The sequence below is a fragment of the Odocoileus virginianus genome, chromosome 14 (assembly GCF_023699985.2).
Source record: "Odocoileus virginianus isolate 20LAN1187 ecotype Illinois chromosome 14, Ovbor_1.2, whole genome shotgun sequence".
NCBI classification, from domain to species: Eukaryota; Metazoa; Chordata; class Mammalia; order Artiodactyla; family Cervidae; genus Odocoileus; species Odocoileus virginianus.
The window spans coordinates 12,406,826-12,430,446 of NC_069687.1; the positions used below are offsets into that span (position 1 = coordinate 12,406,826).

Here is a 23,621-nt window from a genome sequence, read left to right on the forward strand (position 1 = left end):
CCCAGCTCCTAGTTCTCAACACCTCCATGAGTCCCTCGTATGTCTAGGACATTTACTTATGCAGAAGTGGGGCCTGATAACCTTCAGCCCTTTCTTGTGCTGTCTATTGTGTTTTGAACATTTTTGACTAAGAAAATAGAAGTACTAGATGTCAGTGAGCAAAGTCGACTTTAAGAAAGCATTTTAAGGGACAGCAGCGGCTGTGCTCATTCTCCTATCAGAGGTGTTTTAAAGGCTCTCGTGGTAAGAATCTGGGTGGAGGCACAGCTAACGTGGGGAGTTATACGCTGCTGTGTCTGTGCACGCTCGTCTGGGCTGTGTGCCACATGGTCCTTCATCCTGCCATAGTGATAGAGGCATGGCCCAGGCAGGATTCAGAGAGTGGTCCTCTGCATGCGGAGCGCAGGCAGCTTGAGGGGATGGAAGCCATGCAGGCCCTGAAACAGATGGAGGTGGGGTGCAGCCCCTTCCGTGGGCCCCCGGATCCTGACAGAGGGTGCCTGCTGATGCTCTTTCTTTTCTTTTTTTTTTTTTTAGTTGGAGGCTAATTACTTTACATCATTGCAGTGGTTTTTGTCATACATTGAAATGAATTAGCCATGGATTTACATGTATTCCCCATCCCGGTCCCCCCTCCCACCTCCCTCTCCACCCCATCCCTCTGGGTCTTCCCAGTGCACCAGGCCCGAGCACTTGTCTCATGCACCCAACCTGGGCTGGTGATCTGTTTCACCCTAGATAATATACATGTTTCAATGCTGTTCTCTTGAAACATCCCACCCTCGCCTTCTCCCAGAGTCCACAAGTCTGTTCTATACATCTGAGTCTCTTTTTCTGTTTTGCATATAGGGTTATCGTTACCATCTTTCTAAATTCCATATATATGTGTTAGTATACTGTAATGGTCTTTATCTTTCTGGCTTACTTCACTCTGTATAATGGGCTCCAGTTTCATCCATCTCATTAGAACTGATTCAAATGAATTCTTTTTAATGGCTGAGTAATATTCCATGGTGTATATGTACCACAGCTTCCTTATCCATTCGTCTGCTGATGGGCATCTAGGTTGCTTCCATGTCCTGATGCTCTTTCGAACAGACCTTTGGGGTAGATTTTCCTCTTTAAGGATCCAGAGAAAGTAAAACTCAGTGAGTCTGGTCAGTGTCTCTGGAGGGAGAGAATGTGTATGAGAAGGGGAGGCGTTGCTCCTTAGAGGTCACTGGGCGCTGATGCCACGTGAGGCCACGAGGCCAGTTCCCCTCAGATGGTGGCCTTGACTGCCCATCGCAGCTTCGCAGATGCCCCCCGCCTGCTGGGCAGGCCCCACTCCCGGACATGGTGGCTGTTTCCATCCTGCAGCTCAGAAAAGTGCCTCAGCGCCCGGCTTCTGCGGCTCTGTAAACCCAGATGACTCCACCTAGTTCAGGCTGTGATCAGGAGTGGATGAAAGGAATGAGTCAGCGAAGGTACAGAGAACGCCAAGCGCGTTCTGTAGGCTGCTTCCTTGGGTCGCTGCGCTCGGGGTGACAGTGATGAGGCTGGTGCAGGGGTCACGGGGCGAGGCAGCGGGAGATGTCTCAAGGACCATGTGGGCAGGAGAGACGGGAGGAAGAGTGCGGGAGTTCAGGCAGGTTGGGTAACCCGGTTTGATTTAGGGGTGAGGATGACGGGAGCCAAAGGTGAGGCTGCGATTTGGGGAGGCCCAGTGCACGGTGCAGTGTTGGGCTGCGTCACAAAAATCTTAATCAGTATATGAAGAGCAGCAACAACAGGCTTCACTGAAAGTGCACATTCCGCACCTGCCTTTGCTTTCTTGTGATCCTTAAAGAAGATGGAAGGCAGAAATGGAAATACCATAGTGAGAACTTCTTTTGCAAGAAAAATGCCCTTTTTTTAAAAAGAAAAAAGCTTTGTATTCTCATTTTTGCCACAAGCTACTTGATTTGAAGAGATTTCAACACAGTAGAAAAGCTCGTTTAAAGTTGGAACACAGCATTGTTCTGTTGGTCCCCCGATTCACATTCCCTGGGGAACGTGGATCCATTTACAGGTTTCCTGTTGGCACCAGAAAGCTGACTTGGGCTTGTGTAGAAAGGAGGGCTTGTTTTCACACAGAGCAGCCTCTGGTTGCCACGTCCAGAGTCTGTCGTTTCTGGGTCCTCATGACAGGCTGCAGCAGTGGCTCCCGTGATTCTGGGCGGCAGCTTACCGTCTGGACCCTTCTTGGGACGGAAGGCCAGGGCGCAGGTCAGAGGGCATTGTGTATATTGCTTCTGTGCCCCTCCCAGCTGGTTCATCTGTAATTCTGCAGTTTTAAAATTAGAAACTGAAATCAAGGCTTAGGGTTTATGGAAATCCAGATAGCAGCACACATGTCCTGTTATCCACCTGGTGCTATTAGAATGTGACTTTTAAGTTCATAGGCAGCTTTAGAAAGCGCCCTCTGCATCTGTCGGAGCGGCACCCCACGCGCCCCGCCCTGACCAGCCCCCCTCTCGCCTCTCCGCAGAACGTGTACGTGAACATCAACCGCATCATGTCAGTGGCCAGCCGCCTGGTGGAGTCGGGCCACTACGCCTCCCAGCAGATCAAGCAGATCGCCAGCCAGCTGGAGCAGGAGTGGAAGGCCTTCGCGGCCGCGCTGGACGAGCGCAGCACCTTGCTGGACATGTCATCCGTCTTCCACCAGAAGGCTGAGAAGGTCAGTGCCTGGGAGCCCGGCCCCTGCCCGCCTCCCCCGGCCCCCCGAAGCAGAGCCTCAGAGACCGCTGGGGCACTGAGGTCACCCCGTGGCGCTCAGCCCTGCTGCACCTCCTCGTTTGGAAAGGGGAGGTGAAAGTCATGGACTCGAGGGGCCGTCTTACGGTGTCAGTGAGGTTCACATCAGGGGCCTTGCACACAGCCTGTTGCCCCAGCGGCTGTTCTCTATCCCCTTCTTTCTATCCCTCCTCCTGGCCTCTTCTCTTTCCTTGAGAATTCGAGTTAGGAGACAGGCGGCACGTAGCAGACCGCCGACTCTCCGGTTTAGGCCCTGGGGTCTGCTTTTCCCACAGCCCGGGGAGCGGTAGCCGTGCGCATCAGGGCAGGCGGGCTTCTGCCTGGGCCTGGCCGTGGCCCGAGCAGACGGGTGTGGCCTCGGCTCCCGGCACTGGCCCCTCTGCCAGCGTCGCGCGCATGCAGGGTGGCGGGGTCGTCTCCAGTCGCTGTCTCAGCGCAGCAGTGTTCTCAGGAGATCTCTCCAGCCCAGCCCACTTCCCCCAGTCCCCTGGGCCCGAGGGGTGCCAGCCCTCAGCCAGGCCGCAGGCTGGGGCTCTCAGCCTCCCGGCAGGGCCGAGCTACACCAGCCCGGGCCGCAGTGGATAAGTGGCTTTGGGGTACGGTTTTCAGTGTCCCCCACAATTGTTACATTATTTCTGTGGATTCGGACCTCACACGCGCTTCACCTGCTGACCTGCTGGTCACAGTACCTTGTCTCGGAGGTAACGTGTGAAGTGTGCCCCGCGCGTGGGCACACCTGCCGCAGCGAGCACGCTGGGAGAGCAGCGCGAGAGAGGGAGCTGCTGTGACTCAGCCGCCCGGGCTGGAAGCCTGGGCGGTGAGACGGCTGCTCCAGACGTGGAGGAAGAAGCTGCTCGGGAGACGGGGGCAAGGGACAGGTGCTTGCCTTCATTTGAAGGCAGAATACTGATAGAGCTTCCTCAGGGGTAGTTATTTTGTAGGGGGAAAACCTACATTCACAGGGATTTGCACTGATGCTTCTAAAAAGGAAATGGTGTCCTTTCATCTAGAAACAGCCTTGCTGGGTGGGTACAAGCCCCAGCCTGCCCGGCATCTCGGAGGGGTGGCTGGAATGTCGCACAAGGTGCTAATTAGGAGTGATCTCAACTCTGGGAACCTTTAAAGTGTGAAGCAGGAGTGGAAACGGAACGGGAGAGCAAGATGACAGAGTCGTGTGGAAGCTGTGAGTCGGGATTAGCAGGTTTCAGTGGCAGGTTTTCCTGCTAAGTTTATGCATGAGGTAGTTTTGTGATAAAGGAGACACAGAGCACCCACGCAGGAAAGTTTGAGTTAAAGTAATAGGAGCCCCGTCACCTTAACACAGCACTGTCTCCACTTCTGTGTGGCCACCTCTGGGTCCCGTCACGGTCAAGGTCGTGGCGTGTCATTCGCTGGACATTCCTGTGCTCGGGAGAAGAGCCGCGTGACCCCTGCCCACGTGCCATCTGGGACGGAGCAGGGTGCAGTCACCCCCTGGACTATGTGGAGGTGTGTGACTTGCTTTTGGGCCCTGGAAAGGCCCGTCAGGACGATGTGAATAAATTTGAAACCTGACAGACTGGCTGGGGGACTCTTGGATAGTCTGAAGCATAAGGGAAAAATCTCTCTCTAACCATGGCAGGATCCGGAATTGCAGGTAATCCAGAAGATTAATTGGCTCTGCCAGTTAACAGGCTCTGCCCTGCCTGAAAGCAAGGTAGAAATGTGGGTGCCATGGGGTATTCCCCTCCCCAATGTTTTATTATAAAAAAATTTTAGACATGCAGCACAGTTGAAAGAGCCTGGGGTGTTTTTATTTGGATAAAATAATGGCTTTAATTTATGAGCTTGAAGGAAACACAGCTAGAGGAATACATTGTTGAACAGAATTTCATGGGGTCTTGCATGAGTTCTAACAGTGCTTGCGAACCCCATCACTTCAGTAGCCAGAGAAGATGCCCCATAGGTCCTTGGGAACAGAGTGGGCCCGTGAGAAAGGCCGACGTCTCTGATGGGCCCTGACTGAGGCAGCAGCTGTACCCAGCAACCAAAACGTGCGGATGGGACCCTAGGACGGCTTCCGAAATGTTTCCCTCCCTCAAGCGCAAGTGTAGTGTGTGTAAGGTCTGTCTTCCCCTTCACTGAGATTCAGGAGCACAGAAGGTGACATCACTGAGTGGTTTTCCTCTTCCCAGGAGAGTCGCTGAATAGGTCACCTCTGTTCCCTCTTTTTAAATTCTCTGCTTACTAGTTATGCTTAAGCTGTTTTCATAAACTCACCAGGGATGAACCAGAACTCGGACATCATAGATTAGGTTTCCATCATAGCCACCCCTCTGACCCTCCTCTGGAGCTCTCACTAAGGATTTAAATCTGATCGGGGTGATGTAGGGCTCAACTCTGTGACCCTGCAGTTGACGGTGCGGCTGGAGGAAGCCGCCTTCGGGGAAGGACGGCAGCTCACCTCTGTTGGGGGGTGTGCGCCGCGCTGCTCCGCTCCTCTGTCCCCGCGGGTGTTCTGTGCTGGTCCTCACTTGTGGTTTATGCACATAAATCTTGATGTTACAGCTCGATAAGAATGACGTTCTGTAGACTGTGCCTTCCAGAGCTGTATTGGCCATTATCCTCTCCCGCCCTCATCTCCTGTGAGGGTGTGGACGGGGTCAGAGTATCTGTTTACAGAACTGGAGACACGGCCACGAGGCTAGTGGTTTGACTGGTAGACGATGTTTAGGGCTCTACTTTTTTGGTCATGTGTTATATCCTTTTATATTAAGGAACTTCATAGCAAAGCTGTTAGAATTACCTTGTTATAAATCAAAGAATTAAAGCAATTTGATTTTACTATACCTTAAAATCTCCAGTTTTCCCTATTTTTAAAAAAATGACTAGAGCTCTACTGTCCAGTGTGGTAGCCTGTGACCACCTTTGGCTGTTGAAGTTACCCTTCATCTGTCCTGTGATTTTGCTGGGCAGAGAAGGGACCGCATATCTCTTAAAGGAACCAGGAGAAGGGAGTGTGTTTTTTCATAGTCAGGGAGTAGAAACGATGAAAGAAACAGTAGAGTAATATTTCCTAGAAATGGAAGCCGAAAATGAGGAAATTAGAAATAAGAAAGGAAACTCTGAACTTGGAATTCATACACGCATTATATATATATAAAATTCACTGAGCTTTAATTTTTCCAAAGAGGGGAAAGGCCCTCTAAATAAGGGTTCTAAGTGTTTACATTCTAGGAAGTTCTTGTCCCTTTGCTCCTAAATCAGGCTAACCACCTATGTTCAGCTGATGCAGTATCAGGCATTCCTGGTGGGCGTGAAATTCACTAGGCTGGGCAATCTCAGCAAGCTGGAAGTTCCCACTCTCAGCAGATGGAGGGCAGTGGCATAAATGCTTCTGAAAATAAGGCTGCTAGTTAATTATTCAGGCTTTCCTTTTAAAGCTTACGTATTAATCACTCTTCCTTCGTCTGCCTGCCTCACGTTTGGAAACTGGCTGACCCAGCCTCCTGCCATCCTCTCTGAGCAGTGCTAAAGCGACCACTCTGCTGGGCATCAGAATCCCCAGCTCTGAAGCCAGCTCCTGGTTTGAATTCAGAGTTGGCTGAAATTCCCTCGCACTCTCCTGCCTCTCCTCCACATCTGGCCAGATACTATGTTTTCACTCATTTGGTTTTGCTGTTTAGTTGCTCAGTCCTGTCCAACTCTCTTTGACCCCATGGACTGCAGCATGCCAGGCTTCTCTGTCCTTCACTACCTCCCAGAGTTTGCTCAGATTCATGTCCACTGAGTCAGTGATGCCATCCAGCCATCTCATTCTCTGTCATCCCCTTCTCCTGCCCTCAGTCTTTCCCAGCTTTGGGGTCTTTTCCAGTGAGTCGGCTCTTTGCATCAGGTGGCCAAAGTATTGGAGCTTCAGCATCAGTCCTTCCAGTGAATATTAAGAGTTGATTTCTTTTAGGATTAACTGGTTTGATCTCCTTGAAGTCCAAGGGACTCTCAAGTGTCTTCTCCAGCATCACAGTTCGAGAGCATCAATTCTTTGACGCTCAGACTTTATGGTCCAGCTCTCACATCCGTACATGACTACTGGAAAAACCATAGTTTTGACTATATGGGCCTTTGTGGGCAAAGTGATGACCTTTGTCAGCAGAGTTATTTGGTTTTCATTTGAGCATTTATAGCATCAGAGCCTCAGCTGGTGCTCTGATCCCACTAGAGGACAGCAGCCTCTGTCTGCTGTCTTCCGTTAGGAAGTGTCGGGCTCTGTGATGGGCATCCCCCCGTTGTTCCAAGCCCAAACTGTGTTTGTCGAGATAGTAAGAGGTGTGTGCGTGTGTGGGGGTGGTAGTCAGGTTTTTAAACCAACATCAGAGTCCCCCCCTCCCATATTCACAGGGCGCATTGTTGTGTTAATAGGCTCTAGGAGGTCCTGTTCTGTGGGTACCTGTTGAACACCACACTTAATCCTAGAGTCTTTTTTCTTGCTGGAGCACCTGTTAACATCCTCCTCCTCCTCGGCTCTCCAGCAGGGATTGCTGCTCTGGTTCGGATCTCCTTTGGGTGTCGAGTTTTTCAGAAGACATTTGGGGCCTGGAGCTGGCCCTTTAAGGGTTGCCATCTTCTAAATCAAAGACAAAAACTGCTTGCACAAAAGTCCCTATAAAACCATGGTCAGGTTTCTTTCTGTTACTGGGATATTTTAACCCAGTGAACTTAAATGTGCAGAGTCCTTTTTCGATGAGATTTCTGTGTTAATAAGCTGATCTGCCCTATGTTTTTGCAGGTACATATAATCAGTACTTCTCCGGATACTTTAAGAAATGATAAGTAAGTTAATTAACTGTGAAAAGTGAAAGTGAAGTCGCTCAGTCATGTCCGACTCTTTGTGGCCTCACAGACTGACTATAGCCTACCAGGCTCCTCTGTCCATGGGATTTTCCAGGCAAGAATACCGGAGTGGGTTAACTGTAGGCGTCCATAAAACTACCGGAAGGTTTCTCTTTACTGATAGCCTCAAAAATTGGGGTTAACTATGTCTTAGCAGTGTTTTTGACTGCTTTTGGAGCACCATCCAGGAAATGCTTAGAAATATGCCTAAGTAGTCATATGTGTGTATGTACATGGGAATGGGGAGAGGCAAAATATAACTTATTATCCTTCCGTTGTCCTGGTGATGTCAGGAGGAACCATGCGGGAGAGTAATGGGGACCTTCCCCAGGGCCTGCCTTGGTGTAGTCATGTTTAAAGCCATGTGAAACCCCGTGTCTTCAGATGACACTTAATGCCTTGTGAATTGGTTTCCAGCCCTGGGATTTTCATGCAGATATTTTCCTGAGCCAATACATTAATAATAAAGGGATTTTTAGAAACAGTGGTTACTCAGGTGGCTTGTCTTAAGTTTCTAAAAATGCCCTATGTACCCAGGAGGTTATTCTCATATATATTTTAAGAGAATCATGGCACGTTTCTTGTCTGGCAGGTCAGTTACCATGTTTTAAATAGTCACACTCTGCATTCCCTGATGAGTGGAAAGACAGCAAGAACCAGAGAGAAAAGAGGAGAAGCCCAGGGAAATGCGTTGATGTCTGTTTATTTGAATTAGTGTTAATTGAATTTGCATCCTTAATTGAGCCTTCTGCTGCTTGCCTTTGACACTTACCGTGATGGATGCTGTTGGGGTCTCCCTAGGAAGTTTGGCTGTGATTTCTCAGCTATTGATGAGGCGGGGGTGGCAGTGGAGAAGGCTGAGGACAGGTCAGCAGCCATGGCCAAGGACTGCAGCCTGCAGGCCCTTCCCGTACGTGCACAGCAGGGACACCCCAAAGATTCCACCACCTCCCTCAGCCTTCCTTCCCTCCAGAGGGCACAGCTCTGGAGTTTTGGCCTCCTTCCCAGCATCTCCTTTAGTTCCTGTGTGTATTTACTCTTGAAAAGGTAGGCAGATGGACCCTCTGGTCTTTGTACTGTTAGGTAGATGACTTTAGGAATCTTCCACTGCCTTTGTAATGAAAGAGGAGAGTTAGGAGGGCTGGACCGCAGCTCTGGGAGTAGCCCGCCTTGCTGCGGGGGGGGGGGGTGCAGGTGGACCGGGTGGCCATGGCCAGCAGTGCAGAGCAGATGGAAACACGGATTCAACCGTGAAATGGGAGAATTAACCATAATCCCTGAAAAACAGCAAATGCAGGGCAAAGGCGCTCCCAGGAGTGACCACAGAGCCACCCAAGGTTGTCATTTCAAATGCAGGTTCTTGGGCCCACCTCCAAATCTGCCTGAAGCTGGAGGGGGGGACGGGGCGCTGGTTTGCAGAGTCCAGGTATCTGGTTTGAGAACCCAGGTCAGTGCCATTTGATCCAGGGAGTCAGCCATGCACTCTTCCTAGACACTCTCTCAGCCACCCTTATTTCAAAGCCATGTTGAAAGAGGGCTACTTCTCAATATCGTTTGCTGTTGGTAGACATGATCTTTTTATTTTTGTTTAAACCACCCCAGTATATGAGCAATGTGGACTCGTGGTGCAAGGCCTGCGGCGAGGTGGACCTGCCCTCGGAGCTTCAGGACCTGGAGGACGCCATCCACCACCACCAGGGGGTGTACGAGCACGTCACTCTTGCTTACTCCGAGGTGAGTGCTCAGCTCTCGTACTGCGGGGGGAAAGCAGCACTTCTTTGTGTCATAACACCTGAAGCCGGAAAGATCAAAGCTTTGGCTAGCCTAGAATAAACCCACAAGCTCCGAGTTGAACTGCGGTTTCCTTATGACTTCTGAGCTCCATGGAGGGTGACGCTGGTAAGTAAGAAAGGATGGAGGCAGACAGCAGACTCCTCACAGCCCTGAGATGTTTGTGGATTTTTTTTTCAGAGTGCTCAGATTTTCGTCTGTGCTAATAAATGGAAGTTTAACGTTTTTGACTGCATGTGTTTAGGAAAGACGTATATTACGTGCAGTGCAGTCTCTGATGTCAAACTCTGTTGACTCTTCCTGAATGCACCTTTACAGAAAAGAGGGAAGCCTGATGCAGTGTCTCGTTCTGGACACCACAGCACACACAGTTTTTTCCAAGTGTGTCTGGCTACTTGCTCTTTCAGGAATCTCAGTGGAGCATTTTCTTTATTATAAATTCATTATTTAACGTATTCCTGCTTTATCTTCTGCCACCTTCTGTGCCAGGTTGTGCTGTCAGGCCATGATGTAACCACTTATTTAATGCCGGCAGCTCTGGGGCTGGGACTGTTCCCGCTCCCTGTTGCAGATGAGGAGGGAACAGCACAGAGGCGAAGTGACCTGTGCCCGGTCCTCAGCTGTAGGAGGAGGAGCGGTGACTGACCCCAGACAGGCTGCCGTGAGTCTCAGCCGCCACTGTGCTCCCCCCGTGACTTACCCCACGCCAGATGCAATGATGACACCAAATACACACCAGGTCCAGGGGTGTCAGTCTTGTCCGCGTTGTGGTCATCTGCCCCTTCCGACCCAGTCTCCTTTTGTTTATGATGCTGGTTAAGTTTCCGGAGGTGAGTGGTGAGTGGGTAGGAATTCAGTGTGTGCTCACTTTCTGCACCGCTAGTGAGCATCTGTCATACTATATGCTGATCGGAAACATTCCCGTGAGACTCAGAGAGAAAATGCCTTAGCCGACCTGGCGGAGAGCTGAGCCCAGAGGAGATACTTAGGAAACATAGTCAGCCTCCTGTACCTGTGGGTGTGCGATGTGGATACGCAGGACCAGCTGTTCTAGGCTGTTTTATACAAGACATTTGAGCATCCGCTGACTTTAGTGTCTGTGGGTGGGGAGAGTCCTAGAACCATTCTCCCTCATTACCAAGGGATGACTATGTTTAAATCCAGATTTTCTTTGATCTGAACCGCAGCCACACCTATCAGAGTTGTCTGGCATTTGCTTTTCAGTCTTGACACATCCTGGTCCGCCAAGCAGTTGTCATTCTCACGTCCTTGAGCCCAGATCTCCTGACCCTGTTCTGTCCATGGGTGAATTAAATGAACATGTGATATCCTACAGTATTTGCTTCAGAATGTGGTCTGATCTCCTGCCCATGAAAGTTGATGTCTGTGTATTTGTGTCTCTGGACACCTCTTTACTTAACAGGATCCCTTTTAAACACTATTCGTTGTTGTCATGCAATTAAAAAATAGTCAACTCTGTATTACATTTCTTAATGTTGCATCCACTGTTTATTAGGAACTGTATAAGTAAGTGATAGCTTTTTAAAGAGTAAAAGTGAAAATGGAATAGATCTGTAATTTTTTAATCACAATGATTGATGAGGAAAGTATGAGTTCCAAAAAGCATAAAGTTCTTTCTCCCAGTGTACCATCTCCATGGCGCCATCTAATTTTGACCTGTAACACAGAAAATGAATGAATGACCCTGTTATCCCTGGTGTAATGAGGCCTTCACTCGTGCTTACTAATGATTTTCTCGGGAGCTGCTTTAATTGCAGTGGTAGCTTCCAGATTACCATGGGATTGAACAGTTCTCACACCAGGTGATTGGCAAGACTGGGCTGCAGTCTTGACCTGCACGGACTTAGCTTGGCCTTGCCTGACCTGACCAGCCTCATCCTCCAGCCTCATGGCCAGGCAGCTTGTCTGCGGCCCTTGGCACTTCTGGCAAAGCACATAATTCTCTCACCATTTCCACTGCCTTCAACAAAAGGGTCATCTTGACATGGGAACTTCGATTTACCTATGATGCAGTTTCATTAGATCTTAAATTGGCACTAATAGTTTAAAATAATCTGATGGCAAATAAACAGCTTCCCAAGCTGTGTCAGACCACAATTTTTAGCCTAAAATATGTTTGCAGCTGAGCTGTGAATTTAAGGCGATGGTAATTGGAACTGGTTGGACAAAGACTTTCAGTAGAGGAGAAGCAGGGATTTCTTTTTTCTTTTTGCCCTTTAAATTATTTAAAATATGAAATAGTTTCATGCTATAGAAAAATGTTAGAGCAGAGAGCTCCCCCCTTGCCTTGACCAGATTGCCCAGTTTTATGCTCTGTCTGCGCCCCCTGGCCCCCACCCGTGTCCAGCCTGATAGCACATCACCACTGATACTAACAGCCATCCGTCCAGCGGACCATCTGTCTCTCCCGTCCCAGCTACGTCTCTCTCTTTGCAGCCCCAGAAGCATGCAGTGGACATATCTTCACACTGAAACTTTGCTCAATCTGTCACTGCCCCATGTCTTTGACAATCAGAGATTCCAGGTCTTTCCATCTGTAGCATGACCCTCAGCCCCTCGCCCGTGTGGGCTGCCTAGGCTGAGTGTCAGACCAGGGGCACAGGACACCAAGCCCTCCTGCAGCTGACGGTGTTAACCTTGACCGCCTGGTGAGCTGGGTGTCTATAAGGTTTCTCCACTGTAAACTCCCCAGTTAAAAATTCGTCTTGAATGAGCATGTTGTGGGCAATGTACTGATATAACAGGAAACACCTTGATTTGAGGATAATGCCATGAGTGCTGGAGATGACCATGGGGCTGGGAGACGCTCCAGGCTCAGCGTGGAGCGCTGTGCCCTGTTGGTGAGCCACACCCTACGAAGGAAGCGCCGTGGATGACGCTGGTTCGAGTCAATGCATAAAAGTTTTGAAGACGGACCACCATTTCTTTACAACATGCCGAGTGTACGTTCACTTTGATAAATGACTGCCTTTATGCAGCTTCTGTATTTTGCCCACTTTGGTCAAATCATGGGAATACTGTCCTAGCACTGAGGACCTGATCCAGCACCACGTTCAGACCTCACTGACCTGTCATAGGTCATACTTGGCTCTCGGTTTGTTGGGTTTTGCAGCCACCGGCAGTGGTCTCCAGGTACTGATCTCTTTCTTTAGATCAGAGCAACAGTCTACATGCGAGTGAAGGGGACTCCTGCTGGAGACGCTGAGCTCGAATCAGACTTAGTGAGAAGCACAGAGACCCAAGTACTGGAATAAGAGTAGGCAAGCCTCTGAGGTTTGGCAGAACTTTTCGTCAGGTGGTGCACAGGAATCCAAGTTACAGATTTTACGTGCAGCTTTGATTAAAAGTAAATAATCAAGAACCAGACCATTGTTCTTGACTTTAAACAGTTAAGTGTCCTCTTAAGTGTTGAGAACAAACATACCCATGATATGGTAAAATTTTAACCTTCAGCTACTTTTTTGCTTTATTTAGCACTTCCTTTTTTCCTAACTCATTTAGATATTAGAGTGTATTCGTTTGTATATTTATAAAATGTCATGGTAAATAGATGGGGAAATAGTGGCTGACTTTATTTTTCTGGGCTCCAAAATCACTGCAGATGGTGATTGAAGCCATGAAATTAAAAGATGCTTACTCCTTGGAAGAAAAGTTATGACCAACCTAGACAGCATATTAAAAAGCAGAGACATTACTTTGCCAACAAAGGTCCGTCTAGTCAAGGCTATGGTTTTCCTGTGGTCATGTATGGATGTGAGAGTTGGACTATAAAGAAAGCTGAGCGCCGAAGAACTGATACTTTTGAACTGTGGTGTTGGAGAAGACTCTTGAGAGTCCCTTGGACTGCATGGAGATCCAACCAGTCCATCCTGAAGGAGATCAGTCCTGGGTGTTCATTGGAAGGACTGATGTTGAAGCTGAAACTCCAATACTTTGGCCACCTGATGCGAAGAGCTGACTCACTTGAAATGACCCTGATGCTGGGAAAGATTGAGGGAAGGAGGAGAAGCAGACGACAGAGGATGAGATGGCTGGATGGCATCACCAACTCGATGGACGTGGGTTTGGGTGGACGCCAGGAGTTGGTGATGGACAGGGAGGCCTGGCGTGCTGCGGTTCATGGGGTCACAAATAGTCGGACACGACTGAGCAACTGAACTGAACTGAACTGAGCTCTTTGTAAAATGTAACTTCCACTGCCCTTCAAGTCACTGAGCACTATATTCCAAGAAAAACAAAAAGGAGAATGTGAAAAAATGAGCCAACTTGATCTTTTGAAAAATTATAGCAGGTTAAGTCCTGCTTTTTGATAGTAAATTTGATTTTCATCTTTTAAGTGTGGAGATTTCTTAAAAAACTGGAAATAGAACTGCCATATGACCCAGCAATACCACTTCTGGGCATACACACCGAGGAAACCAGATCTGAAAGAGACACGTGCACCCCAGTGTTCATCACAGCACTGTTTATAATAGCCAGGACATGGAAGCAACCTAGATGCCCATCAGCAGACGAATGGATAAGGAAGCTGTGGTACATATACGCCATGGAATATTACTCAGCTATTAAAAAGAATTCATTTGAATCAGTTCTAATGAGATGGATGAAACTGGGGCCCATTATACAGAGTGAAGTAAGCCAGAAAGATAAAGACCATTACAGTATACTAACACATATATATGGACTTTAGAAAGATGGTAATGATAACCCTATATGCAAAACAGAAAAAGAGACACAAATGTACAGAACAGACTTTTGGACTCTGTGGGAGAAAGCGAGGGTGGGATGTTTCGAGAGAACAGCATGTATATTATCTATGGTGAAACAGATCACCAGCCCAGGTGGGATTCATGAGACAAGTGCTCGGGCCTGGTGCACTGGGAAGACCCAGAGGAATCGGGTGGAAAGGGAGGTGGGAGGGGAGATCGGGATGGGGAATACATGTAACTCCATGGCTGATTCATGTCAATGTATGACAAAACCCACTGCAATATTGTAAAGTAATTAGCCTCCAACTAATAAAAATAAATGAAAAAAAAAAAAAGATACTGTCCCTTTGTGAGACAGGGTTTGACTGCCTAAAAACTGACAACACATTTTTAGACAAAATACAACTTAAGTAAATTAATTCACCTGGTTCTATAGTTAAAAAATTCAAAACTGTATCATATACCATAAACTCATATATACTAATTGTTTAATACTTATATGTGAATAATTTGGCTGCTATTTTCAATATTTTATTTTATTAAAAATATGAAATGAGTTAAATTTAAAAATTTGTTTTCTGTTGATTATTCTGTTCCACTTCAAAATCTTTTATTTCTGTACAGTAGAACAGTCCTCTTTATAAAATTCTAACATTTTTCCCCATATAGTTCTTCTACTGTACATAAAAAAAGACAAAGACATTTTGCTAAAAGTTACTAAAATGTATATATGATATCTTTCACATGCTTAACCTGGAGAATCCCAGGGACAGAGGAGCCTATTGGGCTGCCATCTGTGGGATCTCACAGAGTCAGACACGACTGAAACGACTTAGCAGCAGCAGCACATGCTTAAATAATACCTTTTAAATTGACACGCCTGTGAACAACACACTGAAATAAAGTCGAATTCTTTCTGAAAGTTTTACTGGAGAGGTGCTACATGGGAGCACGCACTTGAAGTTCCATGGGGTCCAGTTTTGATACAGCAGATGTTCTCCGGCCTGGAATTTTTCTGGCCACTTCCGCTGGCATACTCTCTACCCCCAGTAAAAGTACAGCAGTAGCGCCAACAGAGACGGTTTAATCTCTGCTTACGGCTCCCAGAAGAAGGAGCTTTGCTTAATGTGTCCCCTTATGTTAAGGTGAGATTATACGTTCACATGCCCAGTCATTTCCTACTGCCCCTCCATCATGAGTAGGCATGTTGTTCTAACCCAGTAATGATTCCTACTCTTGAGCTCTGTCAGACAGTTGCACAGATATCAAGAAAGATTAGTTGGAATATTCTTGCTCAGATCATTTATTCTCAGTAGTAGAATATTAGTGGTGTTGTATGGATGCCTTTGGAAACATGTTAAGATCTGGGAACCCATTGGTCATTCTGTATTGTGGTTTAAGGCTGGAACAGTGGCTTAAGATAGAGGTTGCCTTTTTGCCAGTGGAGAAGTCCCAGGGCTTGCATTCCAGGGCTGGTCTGGTAGCTCTCTTAATAGGAGGATCTCTGGATCCTTTCGTCTTTTTGCTTTGCCTCTTTTAGCAGGTAGGCTACTATCCTTAAGGTTGCCTCAAGGTCATCAGTAACTGCTGAAGCGCTAGCCATCTCCACCAAGTTCCTGGCAGCAGGAAAGAGAAATAGGCAAGGGGGAATGAGCATACTCAACCTCCTAGACAGCTTTCTCGGAAGCCCTGTTCCACAGTTTTAACTTCTGCATGTTGGCCACTCCTGTTTATGAGTGGGTCTAGGAAGTGCAGCTTTAAAGCTGGGGTACTGCTGTTCCTGACTCTGGGGTTTGGCTCTGAGGGAGAAGCTAGTGGACCTTGGGAGGCAGCGGTCAGAGTCTGCCGCACCTTCTAATCTGTAGCCTTACGACACGTGTTCACCAAGTCATATGCTCTGGTGAACATTTCCGGACTGTGTTTTATAAGGAGTAAAAAGCAGAGGGAATATTTGTAAGAAATTCTTTCTAGGTTCTATAGAAATGTGAAATATGTAACTTGGAGTATTGGTCCTCAGTCCTAAGAAACACTGCACCCCCACTGTTTGACTGAAATTGTATGATACCTGCTGAAATAAAACGTATGGGTAATAATCTATTTTCAGAAAAAAAGTTTGTCTATATAAATTACATATGCGCTACAATATAAATTAGAGACAAAAGAAAGGTAATTAAAAAAAAAGAAAGGTAATTTATGGTAAAAAATTTATTTATTAAATTTATTCATATTTATAAAATACATTAAAATAATTATAAATTATTATAATTTATTAATTATATAAAATTTATTTATGAAACTATAATTTATGGTTTTAGTCTACACATACCTAAGTACATGCAAATAGAAAATAATTAGATATTTAGGTGCTGGCCATGTATTTAAAACCTTTGTCAATATGGCCACTACAGATGCAGACTGGATGTGTGTTATATTTGTGACTCAAATACTGAGAATGTATTATCATACTGGTATTTTATTAATAAAGTGGTAAGCAACTCCTGTTGAAGTTTCAAAGAAAATCAAGCATGCCTTCCTTTGACATGGTAACTGCATTCCTGGAAAAACCAGTGTGTGTTAGAGCAGGAGGAAAAAAGAAAAGCAAAAGAAAAGACATTTATACGTCTCAGCCTAACTCAGATTACTGGGTTGGCGATAAAGTTTGTGCAGGTTTTCCCGAATGAACTTTTTGGCCAGCCCGTACGAAAAGCAGGGTGGTGTTTGATTCGGAGGTAATAGACTGCTTCTCTGAATCGGTCACAATAAATCCTCTCTCCCAAAGCAGTCATCATGCCCTCCGCCCAAATCATTGTATCAGAAGTGCCCGCACAAGTGTCAGTGACTCTGGGGGGCAGCTCCTTTCTTCAGAAGACCTGCATTTCCCCCGTTTTTGTTTGTACACATGCCTGACACAGTACAGTCGTTTAGTTGTGTCTTTTTCCCGTTCCCTTTGGTTATGTCAGCTTGATTTGTTTCTGCTTCCGTTTTGCCAAGTTGAAGTATGAGATCAGTTTTAATCTGCAAAGTCTGATATCACCAGCCTTCCTAAGGAATAGTCAGCACTTCCAATGGAGGTCTCAAGTTCTGTTATTAGAAAACAAACATGTCACATCCCAGCACTGTTTCAGTTGTAAAAGGATTAAAGGAGAGATTAGAAAATTCCCCAGGCCTCTCGCTTGCCCCCAGGTTTCAGCTTCCTTTGGCCAGTCCCACTCACCCACTGTCCCTGTCTCCTCTGTGCTAAGACTGCCCCTGAACCAGTTTTGTGTCTGTTAGCAAGGCCCTCTTTTGTTCCTCCTTTTCATGGATATACGAGGAGACTCTCCGAAGAATCTGAGCACAAAGGTCATGGTCGTGAGGATGGGCTTAAGAAGCGCCCTGAATCACACATACTTTATATGCATCACATCCTTTTGTCCAATCTGATTATACTGTTTCTACCACACCTGGCATAATCATTCCTAAGTTTAAAAATACATAATGCTTTTCTTTCTGTATTCCACCCACACCTTTCCATAATTTTTTTTGGTTAGTCTGATGGCTTTCATTTAACTGTACTTGAATAGTTAACTGCTATAATAGGGCGTGGAAATCTCCTTTAAAAATAATGGCCGTTTAGTTAAAATTACTTCTTTTAAGTTAGTGAACTAAAATAAAATGGCACTTTAGTTTTCCTTTTATTTTGTGAAGTAAAATTGCTGTCCAGCTATGTCATAAAGTGAAAGTACATATTTATGCCTGGTGCTAGACTATTGGGTTTTTTTGTTTTTTTTTCCTTAGATTTCAAGATTCAGCTTTAAAATTTTGTTCCATTGTAGTTGCTGCGTTCTCTCTAATATAATTCAAGAAAAGTATTACTTTTAAACTTCAATTTACAGATAGCCCAGCAATGAAATTTTATATCAGCCCATATGTCATTTGGGTTTTCCCAGATGGCGCTAGTAGTAAAGAAACTGTACAGTGCAGGAATCATGAGAGACGTGGGTTCAGTCCCAGGGTCAGGAAGATCCCCTGCAGGAGGGTGTGGCAACCCACTCCAGTATTCTTGCCTGGAGAATCCCATGGACAGAGGAGCCTGATGGGCTAAAGTCCATGAGGTCACAAAGGGTTGGACACAACTGAAGTGACCTAGCACTCATGCACACACGCACACATGTGTTATTTAAGACAGAATGTTTGTGTGTGTTAGTCATTGAGTCATATCAGACTCCGGGACCCCGTGAACTGTAAGCTTGCCAGACTATCCATGGAATTCTCTAGGCAGCAATACTGGAGTGGGTTGCCATTCCCTTCTTCAGGCGATCTTCCCAACCCAGGGATCGAACCGGGTCTCTCCCATTGCAGGTGAATTCTTTACCATCTGAGCCACCAGGCAGAATACGGTGCTTATTAAGACTAGCATCTACTACAATGTTTTGTGAAAATTAAAAGCCCTTTTATTTTAACTCCATGATTTGCCACATTTGGTTTTGTGATGTCATTGAATAACTGATGGGTTTGTTCTAAATTTTATTTTAGTCTTTATAAAACATGCCTTTGAGTGAAACTTGACTTACATTTGGATGTGGGTGTGTGTGGGTGAGCGTGTGTCTGTGCAGGCCTGCTGCGCTCGGAGGGCAGGCTCCGCAGCGTGGCCTGGGCAGAGCTGCGCCTCTGGAGCAGTCTGCTTATGATGGCTCATGTATCCTGCCGGCAGGTGAGCCAGGACGGGAAGTCCCTGCTTGACAAGCTCCAGCGGCCCCTGACACCCGGCAGCTCCGACTCACTCACGGCCTCGGCCAACTACTCGAAGGCCGTGCACCACGTCCTAGACGTTATCCATGAGGTGCTGCACCACCAGCGGCAGCTGGAGAACATCTGGCAACACCGCAAGGTGCGGCTCCACCAGCGGCTGCAGCTGTGCGTCTTCCAGCAGGACGTCCAGCAGGTGAGCGCGGGGCCTCCTCGTGGGGGCGCCTGGTGCTGGGCGGGCCCATGGGTACGGATGTCCTAACGGTGGGGGGGGGCCCGTGTGCAGTCCAGCAGGTGAGTGCGGGGCCTCCTCGTGGGGGCTCCTGGTGCTGGGCGGGCCTGTGGGTACGGTGTCCTAATGGTGGGGGGGCCCATGTGCAGTCCAGCAGGTGAGCGCGGGGCCTCCTCGTGGGGGCGCCTGGTGCTGGGCGGGCCCGTGGGCACGGGTGTCCTAACGGTGGGGGGCCCGTGTGCAGTCCAGCAGGTGAGTGCGGGGCCTCCTCGTGGGGGCTCCTGATGCTGGGCGGGCCTGTGGGCACGGGTGTCCTAACGGTGGGGGGGCCCATGTGCAGTCCAGCAGGTGAGCGCGGGGCCTCCTCGTGGGGGCTCCTGATGCTGGGCGGGCCCGTGGGCACGGGTGTCCTAACGGTGGGGGGCCCGTGTGCAGTCCAGCAGGTGAGTGCGGGGCCTCCTCGTGGGGGCTCCTGATGCTGGGCGGGCCCATGGGTATGGGTGTCCTAACGGTGGGGGGGCCCATGTGCAGTCCAGCAGGTGAGTGCCGGGCCTCCTCGTGGGGGCGCCTGGTGCTGGGCGGGCCCATGGGTACGGGTGTCCTAACAGTGGGGGGGCCCATGTGCAGTCCAGCAGGTGAGCGCAGGGCCTCCTCATGGGGGTGCCTGATGCTGGGCGGGCCCGTGGGTACGGGTGTCCTAATGGTGGGGGGGCCCGTGTGCAGTCCAGCAGGTGAGCGCAGGGCCTCCTCATGGGGGCGCCTGGTGCTGGGCGAGCCCATGGGTACGGGTGTCCTAACAGTGGGGGGGCCCATGTGCAGTCCAGCAGGTGAGTGCAGGGCCTCCTCGTGGGGGCGCCTGATGCTGGGCGGGCCTGTGGGCACGGGTGTCCTAACGGTGGGGGGGCCCGTGTGCAGTCCAGCAGGTGAGCGGGGTGAGTGTGTGGGTGCAGGTGTCCGCACAGGGGTCCGTGTGGTGGAGCCCCTCCTCCTGGGAGTGACTCGTGCTGGATGAGAGTGTGCGTGTGGGTGTCATAGAGGAGACCCGTCTGTGCTCGAGAAAGCAAGATAGGCCAGGTGGAGGAGAGGAGAATGCACACAGACACACACACAGACACACACACAGACACAGACACACACCTGCAGCACAGCTTACACACATGCATGCGCGTGTGCATACACATGTGTGCAGCTTCTGTCTCACCATGAGTGAGAGCCGCGCTTTGAGCACGCGTGTTCAGCCTGCTCATGCCCTGAGCCCGTGTGCCTGGACCACAGCAGACGAGGCAGGGTCTCCCCCAGAGCCCCTCAGTTCCGGTCTCCAAGCAAGGCCTCCTCAGTTAACGTTTACTTGTGAGAACAGTGCCCCGGGTGCTTGTGCACGGTGCTGGGACAATCTTAGGTCTGTCTCCACTCGGATTACTCAATCGTAAGCCAATCGTGTTTCTCTCCCCACTTGGCAGGAAGTGCCATCTCAGAGGCTCCGGGGTGCTTCCTAAGTAACATAAAGCGGGCTTTTACGACTGTCTGTTTCTAAACAGTTGACACCTTTGTTGTTACAAGTGTCAGAGTAAGCCCAGTCCTGGTACTGTGTATTCCCAATGAAATAAGGAAGATTGTCCTGCTACCAGGGTTTTGAGAATTAAAACTGGGGCCTTATAAAATACGATATAGCTTTAGTAAGAAGATAAAAGTCATGTCTTTGCCCTAAAACAGAGGGGAAGGCAACGGTGTAGATGAGATGTCACTTGCGATGAGGAATTCTGGGTGTGCGGGGAAGCCCGTGGCATCCGGGGAGGTGGCTTGAGGCCACAGTGATGGGTTGGGGACAGAGCCCCCCTCCGGACCCGGAGCGTGGCTCAGTTTGCAGTCCCCCAAGGGCCACCTGAAGGAGAGGGGTGTCCGCTGTCTGGGCTGACATGTGGGAGTACACTTGGGTCCTCCACACACACTGACCACGTCTGCTCTTAATGGGAGTCTGGTGAGTTCCAGATCCTTTTAATTACTCTCTTTGTGTATGTATTTAATAATTGTATTTGTTTATCTGTTTCTGGCTCTGCTGGTCTTCACCGCTGCGCGGGCTCTCTCTGGTTGCGGGGAGCGGGGTCTGCTGTCTAGGGACGGTGCTGTTCGCTGCCACGGCTTCTCTTGTTGCAGAGCACAGGCTCTGGGGCACGTGGGCTCAGTCATTGAAGTTCCCGGGCTCTAGGGCACAGGCTCAATAGTTGTGGCCCATGGGCTTAATTGCTCCACAGCATGTGGGATCTTCCCGGATCTGGGATCAAACGTGGATATCCTGCATTGACAGGTGGATTCTTTACCCCTGAGCTACCAGCGAAGCCCCTATGTTTAATTTTTGCATAGTTTGGTTTGATCCTGCTGATGGTTTTTGAGTTCTCTGAGGTGCACATGTTCACAGCATCTCAGGAATCATCATTTTGACGCAGCGTGTGCTTCTTTGCAGTGTTGTTTTAGTCGTAGAAGGTGAGTGGCAGGGAAAGAAGATGGAGGAGTCATGATCTCAGTGTGACCATGAGAACTGGAGCCCTGAGGTTGAAAGCTCCATTATTAGTTTCCCTTATTTGTCCCCAAGCTGTCACAAACTGAAATATTAACAGTTTCACTGTAATTATTAAAGGATTTTCTCGCCTGTGTCCATATCCCTTGGATCAGGTGCTCATTGCGTATCCACGGGCCAGCACACACTTTGGACCCATGACGGGAGCAGCAGCTGTCCTCCGCCTTCTCCAGCTCTGCGAGCTTCTTGGGGGTCCAGTTGCGTAAGAATAAGCCCCTGGGCCACTCTCTTCAGAAAAGGAAGCTTTTGGGAATAGGCTGATGAGTCTGACCACCTAGCTTGGTGCCGAGCACTATGCTTGAATTTGAAAACAGCCAACATTAATTTTTCTAGGTAGAAAGGTAATTATGATAATTGCAAAACCAGTTCATTAAGCCAGCCATGTTTCTTCTCAGGAACCAGAACAGGGTAGGATGTGGGCAGGAGAAGGTGTTTTGCAGTCCACGGCTCTGTGAGCACTTTGTAGAAATAATAATTGCTCTTGAAGGGAAACGTTTTGTCGATTAAATGATCGGGAATGGTTTGGACTTGTTATGCAAACAGGAAATTGCTCTGTCGGTTTGGCTTGTGAGGCAAGGAACCAAGTTGATAGCATGAAGCAGAGCGAGCAACTGCCCTCAGAGGATTCTGTAGGATGTCAGAACTGAAAATGTGTTTCTGAAACTCGAGAAGTTAATCACACACAGGGAAAAATTCTGCTGTCTTGAGCACAGGCCAGGAAAGGTGAGCTGAGGATAAGCGAAGAAAATAGTAGAGCTTTAGAAAGATGCCGTCAGCAGAAGATACACTTGTAAAGACCAAAGCAGTCAAAGTCCACAGAAACATAATAAGCCAATTAGAGATCCCATGTGTGGTTTTGTTGGCTTGCTTTCGGTCGTGAAGCAGCATCTGTAAATACTGAGGAAGAAGAAAAACAGCTTCCACACGAGCAGTGAGGATGAAGACATTCATGTGAAGATGGCCCTCCCAGAAGAGTGTACCCCCATTTGTGGAAAAATTCTTGCAAGAAAAGATGCGAGAGCATTAATAGCGAGTGCCCCCAAGGAAGGGAAGGCTTGGTGGAGATGGCATCTGATTTTTAAAACACCCGTAGTTTTGGTTTAGTGGTTAGTTTTCTTTTGTTTGTTTGTTTTTGTAACAAGCAAAGGCAATTTCATAATTTCTGTGTGGACAGTGTTTGGGGTGGGAGTCAGGCTCTGTGGGGTGGGAGGGCTTAAGTGCTGTCCCAGAGCAGTGACCCTGGGTCCAAATCAGAGGATGGGGGTGGGGCAGGCGGCTGAAAGGCTTGCTGAAGACTTGCCCAAACACACGTCCTATATACTAGACAGTGTTAACCTTGGTCAGCGTTCGCTTAAAAATGAAACAAATACCATTTGTCATTCCCAGGTGGTGCTAGTGGTCAGAACCCACGTGCTAGTGCAAGAGACTAAAAAGACGTGGGTTTGATCCTGGGTGGGAAATATCCTCTGGAGGATGAAATGGCAACCCACTCCAGTATTCTTGCCTGGAAAATCTCATGGACAGAGGAGCCTGGCGGGCTATACACCATAGGGTCACGAAGAGTCGGACTTGACTAAAGTGACTTCACATGCACGGCGTCATATTTCTTGGTGATCACATAGTGCTCCTATTCCTTTCATCTTTGGTCTGCTCTCAGGGCAGCCCTCAGTGGGTGTTTGGCTGAATGAATGAATGGATGAAGACTTGGGCGGCTGCCAGGAAGTGTTTTCCAGTTTAGGACCAGCTTCAGTTTACCATAGCAACACACTGCATCGCTGCTGCGCTCCGTCACGTGGGGTGGGGGTGTTGGAAGTAGGCAGTAGCAGGATGCCATCAAACCCATTCCTCACTCACTGATGTGGTCTGCCCACCTCTCGGCTTGGTGGATTTAGTGGCTTCAGCATGTTGAGTGAGGTGA

The 23,621-nt window shown here is 48.4% G+C and overlaps 1 protein-coding gene across 4 annotated transcripts in view; it reads left to right on the forward strand.

Moving 5' to 3' along the window:
* TRIO (trio Rho guanine nucleotide exchange factor) overlaps positions 1 to 23,621 on the forward strand; it is a 355,050-nt gene that overhangs the window by 148,988 nt on the left and 182,441 nt on the right. For all 4 annotated transcript variants that reach the window (XM_070476498.1, XM_070476500.1, XM_070476499.1 and 1 more), the window contains exons 7-9: positions 2,510 to 2,701; positions 9,250 to 9,381; positions 18,862 to 19,092. In XM_070476498.1, the coding sequence (XP_070332599.1) occupies positions 2,510 to 2,701; positions 9,250 to 9,381; positions 18,862 to 19,092 (555 nt within the window). The remainder of the gene's footprint in view (positions 1 to 2,509; positions 2,702 to 9,249; positions 9,382 to 18,861; positions 19,093 to 23,621) is intronic.